This window comes from Embiotoca jacksoni, unplaced genomic scaffold, assembly GCF_022577435.1.
Source record: "Embiotoca jacksoni isolate LCO1_2020_lvr unplaced genomic scaffold, fEmbJac1.0.p SCAF_1, whole genome shotgun sequence".
Taxonomy (NCBI): Eukaryota; Metazoa; Chordata; class Actinopteri; family Embiotocidae; genus Embiotoca; species Embiotoca jacksoni.
In genome coordinates, this window is record NW_027185229.1 from 4037191 (window position 1) to 4052500 (window position 15310).

General features: G+C 44.8%; 1 protein-coding gene across 5 annotated transcripts in view; it reads left to right on the plus strand.

Moving 5' to 3' along the window:
• foxp4 (forkhead box P4) overlaps positions 1 to 15310 on the plus strand; it is a 93840-nt gene that overhangs the window by 46285 nt on the left and 32245 nt on the right. For all 5 annotated transcript variants that reach the window (XM_069156910.1, XM_069156928.1, XM_069156936.1 and 2 more), the window contains exons 3-4: positions 4515 to 4604; positions 14749 to 14871. In XM_069156910.1, coding sequence (XP_069013011.1) covers positions 4515 to 4604; positions 14749 to 14871 — 213 coding nt within the window. The remainder of the gene's footprint in view (positions 1 to 4514; positions 4605 to 14748; positions 14872 to 15310) is intronic.

Here is a 15310-nt window from a genome sequence, read left to right on the forward strand (position 1 = left end):
TTTCGGCCATCAACAATGGACCTCAGTCAGTGCTGAGGGATTACTCCAACATATGGTACCCACCTGTCTCTTTCTCTCTCTCTCCCTCTCTCTGTCCCCCCACCCCCACCCCCACCCCCCTTCCTTCAGCTATGTCTCTCTGTTTAGATTTCTTTGCTTATTCCTGCTTTCCCTCTCCCTGTGTCACCCAAACACACCAGGCGGATTAGAGGCCAGATTCATCACACACACAGACCTGTTTGCTTTAGCAACCTGAGCCAGGCACAGGAACAGACACACACACACACACACACACACACACACACACACACACACACACACACACACACACACACACACACACATCTAACTAAAGGGGGGGTCTGGCTGTGCTACGTGTTGGTTGTTAAACTTTATCTGAACATATGAGATTTTTAATTCATGGAGAAAATTTCACTTTCACACTGAGGATGGATGTGTGCATGTCCACACACACTGACATATAGAGCTGCGAGATCATCACACACAATCACACACGAGCAGTAAAATGAAATTTCTATCCTTTTCATCTGATGGATTTTCTAACTGACCCACCAACCTTCTCTCCTTTCAGTGAAACCTAGTTGTCAGCCTTTTTTTCGGAATCCTGTTAAAGAGAGAAAGTAGTCGTTACTGTGTGTGTGTGTGTGTGTGTGTGTGTGTGTGTGTGTGTGTGGGCGCGTGCACGCGTGCGCCTGACCCTGCTGAATTAAAAAATGCACTGTTATTAAAGGCTGTGTCAGAGGCGATGATTTACAGAGGGGAGCGATGACAAGTCAGAAGAACTCACACACCAAACTGACACACACACACACACACACACACACACACACTCACACTGTGCTCTCAGGCCTCCAAGCTGAGCGGTGACCTCCTCACCCCTCCTTCCCCTTCCTCCTCCTCCCTCTCTCTCTCTCTCACTCTAATAAAACCTGTCTGACACCACTGATGTGTGTATATGTGTGTGTGTTTGTGTGTGTGTGCGTGGCGGCAGCACAAAGACTCTGTTGTTGGGCCTCCCTCTTAGGCCTCCCTCATATTTTCTTTAAAGGTGCAGTGCGCCCCCAAGAATGCCACAGAGGGAGTGGGGGAGTTGGAGGGGGGGAGTCTTGGAGGAGCTGGTGTGAGTGTGGGTTGAGGAGGGTAGGGGGGTGGGGTGCATGCTTTGCAAGGCTACAGCTCACCCAGGTCACAGAGAAAAAGGCAGGGAGCAAGTATGAAGAGTAGAAACGAAAAAGAGGGGTCAAAGAAGAAGTGCTTCTTGATAAAGTAGACATGAGAGGGTTTGGCTCGGCTGCTGTGTGTGTGTGTGTGTGTGTGTGTGTGTGTGTGTGTGTGTGTGTGTGTGTGTGTGTGTGTGTGTGTGTGTGTGTGTGTGTGTGTGTGTGTGTGTGTGTGAGTGTGTGTGAGTGTGAGTGTGTGTGAGTGTGTGTGAGTGTGAGGTGTGAGTGAGAGTGAGAGTGTGTGTGTGTGTGTGTGTCCGTCCGCGCGCGCACCAAACCTGTGGTCCTCCTTCTCGTGTCATTCAAAGTTGAAAGTTCACGGTTTCATTTCTTCATCCATAAAATCATGGAAATTAATGTTCCCAAATACTAACCACAGAACACCAAAACTTGAAAACTCAGAAAATATACCATAGAAGTGGTGGAAACAGGCCTCTGTATTTGGAGTAATGAACAATATCAAGTTTACAAGTAATAGTACACAACAACATGTTCTGATATAAGAAAATAAAGGAGGTTCAGGTCTTCCTGAGATTACTTTTCTTGGGCCATTTTATCGCTGCTAAATCAAGATCTTCACCAAAGGAAAAATAATACTGTGTTTAAATAGTCAGCAACATTTTAACCTCCGTAGTTACTTTGTCTAAACTTACAGTGAGCTGCAGTATTGACTAATATAACGTATGTATGGCTACCGGCAAAGTTTGAGTACAGCGGTGTAACTGTTGACTGGGACAGTGTTTGACTCTTAGGGATAAAAAACAATTTAATATCTTTCAGTGATTTTCAATGGAACTCTAGCCTGATATTGTGATGATATTGAGTTAAAGTTTTAGTTTAAATAAATGTTACCAACATTGTTGTAACTTAAAGCAGGCAAAACTAAAGGTTTGCACAGAGTTTTGTGTGACATAGATATAAAATAACTTATTTTTTTTTAATGTAAATCAATATTGGAAAATATTCAGCCCTAAAATGCCTTGAATTACAATCTTAATGAACTTTTTTCTTGTTTTAAAACAGTCTTACTTTCAGAGTTGGCATTTTTATAGGCCAGTTTTTAAAGCCACACAACAGATTTTGTTTAAATATGCAGGGATTCCTGTGCTTCTTTATTATTATTATTTCTCGTCTTTTAAATACACATCCAGGGATTGAGGCATCGGAGAGGAGACAGGCATCACCTCTGCTTGGTTGTAGCGTTTATGAAAGCCATAAATGGCTCTTTAATATAGTGGTAATCAGGGTGGTAATTTGGGTGGAATTGTCCCTTATTGTTGCCAGACATGCCTCCCCAACTGCTGCCAACATACACTCATGCGCACACACACAGACAAACACACACGCTCACTCTCTGGGCAGACAGGGTGTTCAAGGAGTAATTCACACCACATGCCAACAAACTGGGCGGTTGTGTTTTTTTGGTGTGTCTGTGTGTATGTGTCTGCGCCTGCTTTAATGCTGAGGTCAAACCAGTAAATGGGAGGGGGTTCCCAAGATTTTTTGTCAAAGTGTTAAAATTCATATGTGTGTGTGTGTGTGTGTGTGTGTGTGTGTGTGTGTGTGTGTGTGTGTGTGTGTGTGTGTGTGTGTGTGTGTATCGGCCCGTCCTCAGCCACGTCCCTGTGTGTGTTTTAATTGCGGTCTCAGCAAAAGTAGCAAGTGTGCTCCGTACAGATGGTTTTCATCACTCCGACTGCACACAGAACTCCTCTCTCTTTCTGTCCCGGTTTAATCTCCCCTCTCTGTTTTTGTAATTAAACATTACTTAATGTGTCCGGGCTTCTAATTCGACAATTCATTAAATAAGTGACGGTGTACAGTAGGCGTGTGCTTCTCTGCCTCTCAGCCGCACAGTTTTCAGTTAGTTGTGAAATGATGCAGTAGAGCAGATTTCTAGAGCTGCGTGGTTGAGTAAGAGCTTCCATGCTGAAGAACATCCCTCACTCTGTCCGTTAATTTGCGGTGTCCACACACACACACACACACACACACACACACACACACACACACACACACACACACACACACACACACACACACACACACACACACACACATTCACAGGGACTTTCATAAATCAATATTTACTAAGGAACCTTTCCCCTTTGAGTCAGAGGAAGCAAATGTGCATCCTGCTGTCTCCCCTCTCTAACCCTCTGTCATGAGTTTTTGCTGTGTGCGTGTCAGAGTGTGTGCGTGTGTGTGTGTGTGTGTGTGTGTGTGTGTGTGTGTGTGCTTACAGTAAGTGCATGGCGGCTCTTGTGTTTTGAGATGGGTGTTTTCTTGTTTAGTTTTCGGAGCAGTTCAAACATTCCAACAAAAAAATGTCCCATTCCTCAGGGGCTGATTTTTCTCGATGATAGAGAGCTTCACTCTTTAACGACGGCAACAGAAGAACATTTTCACAGAATGATTAATAAAGTTAAAGGTGAGAAGGAAGGTAGCAGGAAAAAAAAGAAAAGCCGGGGATACGGTGAGAGAGCAGAAGTGGACGGCTCAGGATCCATTGTAGGAGGGATGAATCGGCAACACTTCAGGGCTGAGTGAAAGAATGGAAACTGAGCTAGTGAGCAATGGTGTCACTGGTTTGGATGGACAGCGTTGGAGGGCAGACAGCAGAGATGTGGGAAAGGGAGGAGGAACGAAGAGCCGGGTGGTGGTTTAGTCACAGGTCTTCGGGGCACATCAGGGCAAGCAGTTCCTTACATCACTCTGACACAAACACACGCACACACACGCACGCACACACACACACACACACACACACACACACACACACACACACACACACACACACACACACACGCATGCACGCACGCACACACACACACACACGCGCACACACACAGTTCATTGGACACACACGAAGATACGATGACATACTTCTGCCTCAGAGGATGTGGAAAACCCACTTTGCACCTTTCTCTGGAAGGAGAGGAAGAAAGGGAAGTGTAAAATAGAGGGCAGGGCAGAGAAACAAAGACAGGGTTTAAGTTTGGAGGCAAAAAAAAGTCTCGATTGAGTCAAATTCAGACACAAACAAAACACTGCAGCATGCTGCGTGCCAGGCAGACGTCTCAGGTTGAAGAAATCTGACTTGGCAAAGCGAGCGGGTGTTGAGGTTTGCGAATGTGTGTTTGTCTTTTGATTTGGGTGTATGCTGATGCACTTTTCTTAATTTTGAACAGTGAGGTACCGCTTTGAAAGTGTCTGATCCTGAAAATACGAGCGTGAGCAAACATCTGATCATCTCTTATTTCTCCCTTGTAGGCGCTCCAGGCAGCCAGACAGTTCCTCCTCCAGCAGGCCTCTGGACTCAACTCCCCTGGCAGCAACGAGGTCAAACAGAGCCCCGTGCAGGTCAGAGCGCACACACACACACACACACACACACACACACACACACACACACACACACAGATGCACAAGCCATGTGTTGCTTTGTCAGAATCTGTATATTATTAAGCTGCTGGTTGCAGCTTTGTTTTCACCAACCTGCCACGTCAACACTGTATGATATAGGCAAATACTTTTCTTTCCCTTTGTCACCTTCTATCTGTGTGTATTTCTGTGTGCGAGTGCATGTGTGTGTGATTGTTGAGGCCTTGCAGTGATTGTGTAGCGAGTTGAATTCCACAGTAAGCAGAGGGAGCGGGGTTAGCTGTAGTGCAGGATGCCTGTATTGAAAGACTCACAGAGAGAGAAAGACAGGATCAGCATCAGTGTATGTGCATATATATCACACAAGACATTAGTTATGGCAGTTGTTTGTAATTAGATAATAGGCAGACAGCATGCAGAAGTGTGATTTGTAGCTGTTATTCATATCAATTAAGTGGAACCATGAGCGTATTAGAACAGCGAGCAGCTTGGCGGTTGCGATGCATTTCTCATTAGCATGTCACATGATAAACACACAGCTGGAAAATCACAGTTATGGGAAATGGATAAAAAGATGGAAGAGACACAAAGGCAGATGTGAGTCAGAAGAAAGAGTAAGGTCATATTTAAAGTGCAGTGATCGAGTAAGGTGCTCATGGAAAAAAAATAGGGAACTTTTCAGCCTTAAAAAGTAATAATCATGTGAATAATTACATTTAATTTTGAAAGTGATAGATAGATATATATACTTTACTAATCCCTCGAAGGGAAATTTTTAGTTAATTAAAGTGATGTTCTGTAACCTTTACATGCAAATTAAATGTAAAAAATTATAAAAGCACTATAATTTGTTCTCATAAATACTTGGTGATGTTTGGTTAATTTTTTACCAGGAAGAAAGAATTATGCACAAAAACTAAAATTTTCAATTTTTTTGCAGGTACATGAGGTTGTTGGGAATGAACAGGACAAATCAAAGGAGGCCTATTGAACAGCAGAGTCCTCCGTGACAAGAGAAGGGAATAGAAAAACTAAGATCGCATAAACTCAGACAACACCAATAAAAAAAAGTCCAAAAGCAAAGATTTTGAACTGTCGGCCACACGATTTAATTGCCAAGTGACCTCTGGGAAGTGTAAAAATGTCACCGAATTAATAACTCAAGATGTCAAAAAAGGAAATAAGATTTAAAAAGTGGGATCTTACAGATTACACTTTAATGGAAACCTGAATTGGATTCCAAATCACTTCATTTACTTTGGATAGAAACTGCCAGTTGTGGAAATTAGATGGTGGCGTTGAGGAGAATAATGTAGAATTCATCTGAATTATGAAAATGTTTCTAACAAGTGAAAGTAAAAAATCAACACAGAAGGGACAAAATATTTCCCAGTAGTTCAGTTGTTCATTATAACGCTGACTTAGTGTCTCTTCTGTCTTTGTTTGCCCTCTTTAACCCTTTCAGACTGACACACGTGGCTTAAAATCCACATCGGCGTTCACGTCCAACACGACTTAAATTTGGTGAACAGCAGGAAAGGGATCAGAATTTATTTAAATGTTACATAACAACTTTTTCTCATCTTAAAAAGAGCCAAAGAGATTTGGGAAGTAAGAGAAAGTGAGCGTGCAGGGAGGAGAAGTGAAACCGAGAGTTAACATGTAATGTAAATTTGTTGTGAGGCAGTGATGTGTGAGGAAGCGCAGTCAAGTCTCTGTGAATGTTGACAAGCATTTTCAAATGAATGAGGTCAAAGGCAGTTCAAACGCACACTCAGCTGACCTGCTTCATATCTCTTATATGAACAGGAGGATAACCTTCCACTGCCTTCCCCCTCGCTCTGTGTCTCTCTCTGGAATACACACACACACACACACACACACACACACACACACACACACACACACACACACACACACACATGACTCGACCCCTCCTCTGCTCTCTCTCCATCTCTGTCTTGTTTGTCTTGTTTGTTGCTGCCTGGCCCGGCTAGCCTCTCTACACTCTCCAGGGCATCCATGCTACATCTCTGTTGTCTGAGCTGTCAGCTCACATGGCCCCACACATCCTGCCAACACACACTTGGATTTACATTTGTGTGTGTGTCTGTTTGTGGCTGGATCCTCAGTCACAACCAAAGCACAAAATATAAGCCGGTCGTTGTCTGCGTGTAGGAGCAGCACTTCACAATAAACCTGGCAGGTAGACGTCTCTTAATTACTGTCATCTCCAGCTTTATGATCACCTTTAAATCACAGCAGCTGCACTCAGAGATGCTGTAACAGAGACAGTCGTCCAGCGGCCACGGCGAAGCTGCGTGATCGACGGAGCCAGACATTTAATCTGGTCATTTCTGGAGGTGTCAGTGAGCGACTGCACTCATGGCACGGAGGGGGGGGACTCACATCAGGCACAAAATGGCCGTCCTCAGGTTGGTTCCTGCTGGGCTGCTCTCACACATGCAAATGAGCCTCAGCCAATAATGAGATCTTTAGGAGCTTGATAATTAGATTTTTCCCTTCTCTCTGAGGGAGAACGGTGGAGGCAGACAGGGTGAGCGGGAAGACTTCTTTTCGTGTCTTGACTTCTCTGGAGAAGCCTTGGTCTGCACTGACGACCCTCCCCCTCCCTCCCCATACTCCATTCCCCCACCTTCCCCATCATATTTCTCTTCTTTTCTTTATTTATAATAGAGGGGAGGATCTGAGCGCAGAGCAAAAGAAACTCTGAGATTGTATCTGCTTTTTGATTGGTTGTTCAGAGATGGTCTATGTGTTTGACTGGCTGCGTGTGAGATGGTATCAATCCACTTTTGCGTGCGTGTGCATGTGCCCGCGTGTGTCACACTGTCACATGTCACGTTCAGGAGAAACTCGACAATAGCGCAAGTCTCTAGACAGGCAATCGCAGGAAAGAATTGATTGTGTGTGAGAAAATTGCAGCGACAGTTGCTGAAAAGCAGAAAATATTTTCACAAGTGATTATTTGGTCATCAGTAGTTTAGTAATAATCGGCACTAGAAACAAAAGCATAAATTCTGACAGGGAGAATATATTGTGAAATGTTTTTAGGGAATGGTGTCTCTTCATATGAGAGACTTGGAGAGATACATCACACAAGTTTATGGGCTTGTCGTTCTGTTACATAAACTTTATTTTTAATGTTCTCATTTATGAATGGAGACTGACTGAGCAGGCAAACACAGTCTGTCTCCCGTTCTTTCTGAGACATTACACTTGAAAGATACCTTCCCCTCTGCAAAATTTGGATAATTTCACACTTAAGATGTGTGTTTGGACATAATTGGCCGTAGTTCCCTTAATTGGTTGTGTCACGAGTGCCACTGAGAGAATTGGTGGGCACACAGTTGGCAGACAGAGTGGCAATCGTGGGATTACCCAGCATGATACGTAGCATGCCTCCGCGACCTGACACACACTCTCCACAATGGACACACTTGGCACACGTCTCATGCACTGGGTGGGCACATATGCACCACTTGGCAGACACACGCCTGGCACACTTAACACACTGGCACTTGGCGTGCGCACATACAGATTAACGCACGTGCTTGGCTGTGGCCCATACGTATGTAATTGAATAGCGCGGTGTCCTGTTTTCATGTATTATTGAGGAGCTCGTTTAATTAGGAAAAAAATGAAAAGACTCATTAGAGATATGTTAATTAGCTTGGCTCTGTGCTCTCTGGAGAGCGCTGACACCAGCACAGTGGGATGGAGGAGGAGAAGGAGCCACGCGGGAAAGGAAAGACGGGAGGAGGAAACTGAGTCATGTCACTCTTTCACGCAGAGATTTTATTTCAACTGCTTTTAATTAGTTCGCTAATCCGAAGTATTTTTCTGTATGTCGCTAAATGTTTTCTGCCTTTTTTGAACCGCTTTGCTGTGAAAAACTACTACACATGATGGAGGCAGGGTTCAAAGTCTTTTCACTAATCAACAAAAGTGGAAAGATGAGTGTTTAGCTCCCCAAGAGTCTGCAGGACTGAAGCAGTTCTTTCTCTTTTATTTCCTTTCAAAGTGTTTTTCCCAAAGCACTCCTTTTGTCCACTCAGTGAAAGTGCTTAGTTGGCAGTTTCTCTTACTTGATGTGGAGGGAATTGTGGCTGTGTGTGTGTGTGTGTGTGTGTGTGTGTGTGTGTGTGTGTGTGTGTCGACGGGTAGTACGGGATCCTGACAGTTTGTGAAGGGTGTATGGGAGGAGGTTGAGCGGGCCAGCGGATTGGGTTGGGCTCTGGGCGGAGGGGTGGACGGACAGACGAGAAGGATGGAGAGGAAAAGGTCTGGGTCTGGCCACTGGAGTGTGAAACTCTTATTTTGTGATTTGAAACATGAGTGAAATCAGTAATGAAATATGGTCGATAAAGGCCTCTCACACTTCCCAATGAAGTGCCCCGAGTGTGTGCATGTCTGTGTGTGTTTCTGGAAACGTGTTGTCATTTTTATTCTGAAGCACTGGGGCGTTAGATGGAGGGAGGCAGCAGAGGAGGAAGAGGAGAGTGTGGGGGGAGGGGGGGATTATCCACTTGAACTTGCTGGTCTTTCACTGTCCTCTCTGAAGTTTTTTTTTGTTTTTTTTTCATTTGTCTGGCACCTGTCATGGAGAGCTGCATTTCATACGTTCCCACATACACACTGTTTGTATATGAGCATGTGAGGTGACGTGTGCGTGGACAGAGAGCACAGCAGCTCCAAGACCTCCGTTCACTGTTCACTGTCCGTCTCTTATTCTCCCTGAAACCTATCAGAGCACACAAAGATTTACAGATACAGCAGAACTGATACAAATATGCAAAAAATAGTTTTGCACTTCTACAGGTTTCTGATTCAAATTAAAATACAAAAGATGACATGTAGGATTAAGACTAATTAAACTTGAAAAATTTGGTCAAATATTTGTATATTTATTCCTAGTTAGTTACGTTAATAGAGAATTATTATTAGTTTATGAAACAAGCAAATAGCTGTCTAATAATAGGAAAATAATGGATGTTTCTTGCTTTTCTTGTCATCACTGTCATCACTATTCATGAAAAACAAAACTGTTATTGTCTTTATTGGCATTTCTTCTTCTGATTTGTTTTGCTCAAGATGGAGACCCATAAAGAATTTCTAAATTAATCAATGCTTATAAAATATTAAAATCATCAGATTGGGTGATACACGTAAATTGTATATATCTTGTAAACTTTATATGCAGAATTATGGCCTGCACCAAAATAACTGAAAGATTGAATCAAACCCAAACCTCCCTTTGCACATTGAGATTTTATTTTTGCAGCAGTTACACACATATTTTGTTCTTAGACACATTACTCAGCAAAAAAAAAAAGGTTTGAATTTTGGAGCTGTAAGATGCCCGTATCATCCCCGGCCCCACCTGGCTTCGCTCATCAGTTTCCCCCAGAGTAATGTGGCCCCTGGCCCTGCTGCAGATTAGCTGGAGGAGGGGTACTCACCCGACACAATGGGGCCCTTTTTACTTCCAGTGGAGGCCGGGCCCCGAGTCCCAAACAACACTCTCAGCACAGTGGGCACTCCTTCTATTTCTCTTCTACACTCCAATGCTTTTCTCTTCTGCTTCTTTCTCTCCCACCCCCCCCCCCCCCCTTGCTTCCCCCCCCCCCCACACACACACACACACACACACACACACACACCCACGCTCCCCTCTCATTTCTTGGCATGATGAGCCACAGACAGGCTGTTTACCTGCAAGGACTGAAAGATGGAAGCAGCGATAGTGATAATAGCTGGTGAATAAACAAATCCTGAACCAACAAGCAGGAGGAGGGAGGGTTGGGTTGGGTTGTGTGTGTGTGTGTGGGGGGGGTTGCCTCACCGTTAAATCTTAAAAACATGATGCGACGTGTCAAACTGTTGCAACTCTCCAATCAAAGGAGGCAGAAGAGCTGCGATGTTTTGGAAAAAAAGATGCCAAGAACACCATCAAAGGAGTAAACAAAAAGGTTTGAAGACCAGAGACCAGTTCTGATGCACCTCTAGGTGTGTGTGTGTGTGTGTGTGTGTGTGTGTGTGTGTGTGTGTGTGTGTGTGTGTGTGTGTGTGTGTGACAGGGAGGGCGACAGAGAGGCAGCCGTCCCTTCCAGGGATGAGGTGGTAATGCTCAGTGACAAGGATAAACAGCGCTGGGGTTTGCTCCTACCAAGAGAGGGGGTGAGGAGGAGGAGGAGGAGGAGGTGTGTGTCAGCTTCTCTCTCCTCCTTCTGCTCTCTTCTTGTCATTTTTTCAATTATCCCTCTCTCCTGTGTGTCCCCATAGACCCAGAGGCAGGGCCTGCATCATTTAGACTGAGAGCCTGTTTAGATTCTGATTATAGCCTCCTTTCTTCTCACCAGTCACTGCCATCACGCGCGCACACACACACACACACACACACACACACACACACACACACACACACACACACACACACACACACACACACACACACACACACACACACACTTGTGTACACGCACTGGCTGCATATTTTTGAGCCAGCATGAGGGGAATATGTAGAAGTGAAGCTCATGGGAGTGTTGAGGGAACACTTTTTTGCTTTTTTATAAACTGTCACAGATTGTTTTGTTTCTCTGAATTAAGAAACAATTGCATGCCCCTGCAAAGTGTGTGAGAGCATTTTAAAGACTCTCTTTCTTTATTTTAAATGTAATCATTTTGGTGCACACACTTAAACTCAAAAATATATGATATGAAGGTTAAGGGTTCATGTTTGCAGTGTACAGTATTTAGTGCAAGACCAAGACCCCAGATGGGAGGTGAGGTGTGAAATCAAAAGTTGACTCCTAAATTGGAGATGATGCAGTCATTCAACTGGCCTGTCTCTGTTTAAACACAGTGCTGAGCTGCACCGGGCCGATCCCCCGCGGCTGAGTGCTGGTTTAATATCAGAGAGCCATCCCTCCTCTCTCTTCCTGAGGTTTCGTGGTGAAAGGCTTTCCTCCTCGTTAGAATGAAAAGTCATCAGGGGAGGAGGAGAGGGATGGAGCCTCATTGAAATGCAAGTTACATTCTCCCATTTCTCTCGCCTCACACCTCTGGGACTTCATGCCTTTCTCCTCCTTCTCCTTCCCATCTCTTTCCGGCGCTCCCTCACTCCCTCTCTTCCTTTGTTAATCAGTTAAACTCCCTCTTCAAACAACCCCTCTAATTACTCCTCCACTCTCTGTAAACGACAGGGCTGTCTCCTGCTTCTCCCCCCCCTCCCCCTCACCATGCTCCCTCTCTCCGTGGCAGGGGTTGACCTCTGTCAGCCACTGACCCCTCAACAGTGTTGTCTGCCCATGTGTGTGTGTGTTCACTAATGACTGATTCTTGCATGGTAATGACAGAAGCGACATCTTAGGTTTTCTTGCTCATATTACTGGTTGGACTTTCACATTGAACAAATACCTACAGCGCAGTATTGTGCGACTGTTCGCCCGCATTAATGCATGTGCAGGTGCCTGCATGTGAGTCTACGCCAAGACAATCATTGTTTCAAGCTCTAGGCCACACTTTCTCCTTCCAGAAACCTGCTTGGTTTGGTTCCCTTCTCTTTCTGCATGACTCCTCACACACAACTCTCTTTTTTTTCAGCCATTTTTTCTTCTTTCTTCCTCTCTATCCAGCTCCCTTTTCCTCCTCTATATGCATGGTGTACCCTTTCTTCTCCCCTCAGTCTGTTCACCCCTCCACTTCTCACTTCCCCCGCCCCCTAGCTTCACCTCTCTCCCACTAATCTACCATGCATCTCTCGCTTTTAAATTAACATGCAACGTGAAAAAAATGGACGACAGCGGAAAAAAATTAAATGCATTTAATAAATGGCTGACTTCAAATCGCCCGGCTTTTCATACTCTCCCTATTCACAGTCCAATGAAAGGGGAGAAATCATTCACCAGGAGAGACAAAGCCGAATGAAAATATAATTCTGCATTGTGAGACGCTTTTGTCCTGGCCCGTCAAATCGCTAATGGCGAGGCTTTTGTTTTGTGGCGGCGCTCTCAGGCTGGCGGTGTCGTATGGCGGTGGCAACGCATGCCCCATAATCACCACGCTTTGTGATATTAGATTATAGGGGCAATTAATGGCGTCAAACCTTAACTACTCAGCATTCAGCCTGCCACACACTCACATTCAGCCTTAAACACATGCATGCACAGTCACACATGCACACGGGTTCTGGCATCAGAACGTCAGCCAACACGCAGAAAGGTGCTATAACTCCAGTAATTATTGTGCCCGTGACTTGAAAATGTCGACGGCGGTGTGTATAAAATAGAATGTATGAGTTGTCAGGGAGGAAGAATGGGATGCACAAGAGCAATTAATTACAGCTTTTCATTTGGCAGCTAAGACTGACAAGGCCCAGCGGCGGGGGCAAGCTGGCATGACGCCAAGCGGCACCCATCACCACCCCCATCTTACTCACTCTTCCTCCTCTTCCTGTCCCCTTTTGCCTGCTCCCTTTTTCCAACTGCCACAACAGCACCCCTTCCCCTTTACTCACCCCGCTCTGATGCCGTCTTTCCTTCTTCTTTTCTCCTCCTTACACTACAACACATTCATCTTCACATCCCAACACACTCCTCCCTTAGCTCAGACCTACCTGTGCCCTCTCCTACTTGTCCTCTACCCCTTCACCGTTATGTGCGCTCAATTAGGGAAGCCTGGTTTGATAAAGGCGTAGACCTAATTCGGGGGGCGCTGACAGACACACCGAGAGAAACAGGTGTTAGTATTTATGGCCAATCTTGTTTACAAAGTCAAATCAGCTCTTTACAGATTTAATTCAGCAGTGACAGCTTGCCCCCTATCTCCCTCTCTCAACCTGCCATGCCCTCAGGTGGTGAGTAGATAGACTGCTCTTAAAGCCAGCTATGCACAGACACACACACACACACACACACACACACACACACACACACACACACACACACACACAGATACACATTTCATATTTCAAGAACTGAATATAGGTAAATGGCCAATTTTCAGAGGTCATAACTCACCCATTGGATTTTTCTGTGAAATAGACATCGTAGCTTAACATGCGTGTTAAGACATGTTGGGTGTTCGTATTGAAAACGCGGTGTAGTTTATTGATGTGTAGGCACTGAAGAAAGAACGCGGTCATCCCTCAGACCATAAACCGAGAAAAAATATCAGCTTTCAAACACAATCTCACTTCCCCTCCATAAATATCTCAGTCTTTTTACCCCCCCTTATTAATTGTATTTTAAACTGTTCTTGCTTTAGCAGTTGCTAAATACAAAAGCGCTTTGTCAGCAGGATTGTATGTGTGATTTTTCATGTATTGTGTCTATATTTATGCATCTGCATGTGTGTGTCTCTGTCTGATCTATGTGGTAAGTTTGTCTTCACTTTTGGACTGTTTGTAATCAGATAAGCATCTTGGTGTACTGCAGAATGCATGTGCAGTAAGGATGCTTGCACAACACATATGCAGGAATCACCATGTTGTGCTCTCAGTCCTCTCTCTCTCTTTCTCTCTTTCTTTTGCTGCCTGCAGCTCTTATCTCATGAGATATTCATCTCATCAGATATCCACTTTGTTGTTCCTTTCTTCTTAGCTGGGCCTGACTGTGTGGAAAGAGAATCGCAGGCAGTCGTAATCATGTGTTTATAAAAGCCGATAAGATTTTATATTTTATAGGGAGATTACATATCTGTCCTTTCATCTCTTGACTGTTGCCACATAAATTGCCTGTTTTTTAACAGTGCCAGCTTTGTGTAGGAGTGTCAACAATATGAATGTGTGTTTTAGAGCGTCTGTCTATTTATCTTCGTCTGATGTTGCCAGCTTTTCTTAGCGCTGAGTGACAACAGAGAATAAGAGTCAACACACCTCTCTAACTTACCTGTCCATACCAGAACACAGTACAAACTCCATTCAGATTGTTTGTTTTGAGATGAGCATTCAGTTGCAGGCACAGTCATGCTGAAGGCTTGCTGTGCTGGCTCGGCCTTTTCACACAAAGTTTAACCCACTGACGGAGCTGTCCTACTTTTGCATGCTATTATCTGATAGTTAAGAGGTTTAAAAATGCGTGTGTCCCTGTGCTGTCTGTAGGTGCCTGTGTCCATGGCGATGATGAGTCCACAGATGATCACTCCTCAGCAGATGCAACAGATCCTGTCTCCCCCTCAGCTCCAGGCCCTGCTGCAGCAACAGCAGGCTCTAATGCTACAGCAGGTAAACACACACACACACACACACACACACACACACACACACACACACACACACACACACACACACACACACACACACACACACACATACACACACACACACACACACACACACTCACACTCGGTTTGGACCCGGTCCCAGGTTGGCATGTTTGGATGTGTCTGTTTTAGTAGGCGTTGACACATACTGGGCGTGATTGCATCTTATTCAAAGATCTTTGAAGATAAACACTCATCCAAAATCCACTTATAAACACTGTCACTTCAACTGCCTTCTCTTTAGCATTGTTGTTAGGAGACTGCATGTGCTCGCCCGCAGGCACACATGTGCATCACTATATACACACACTTACGCTTCTTCGCATCGGCCGGGTGAATCATGGTGATTCAGGAGTGTGCGCCGATGCCTGGCAGGTGATAGAGTGGTTGCTATGTCGACG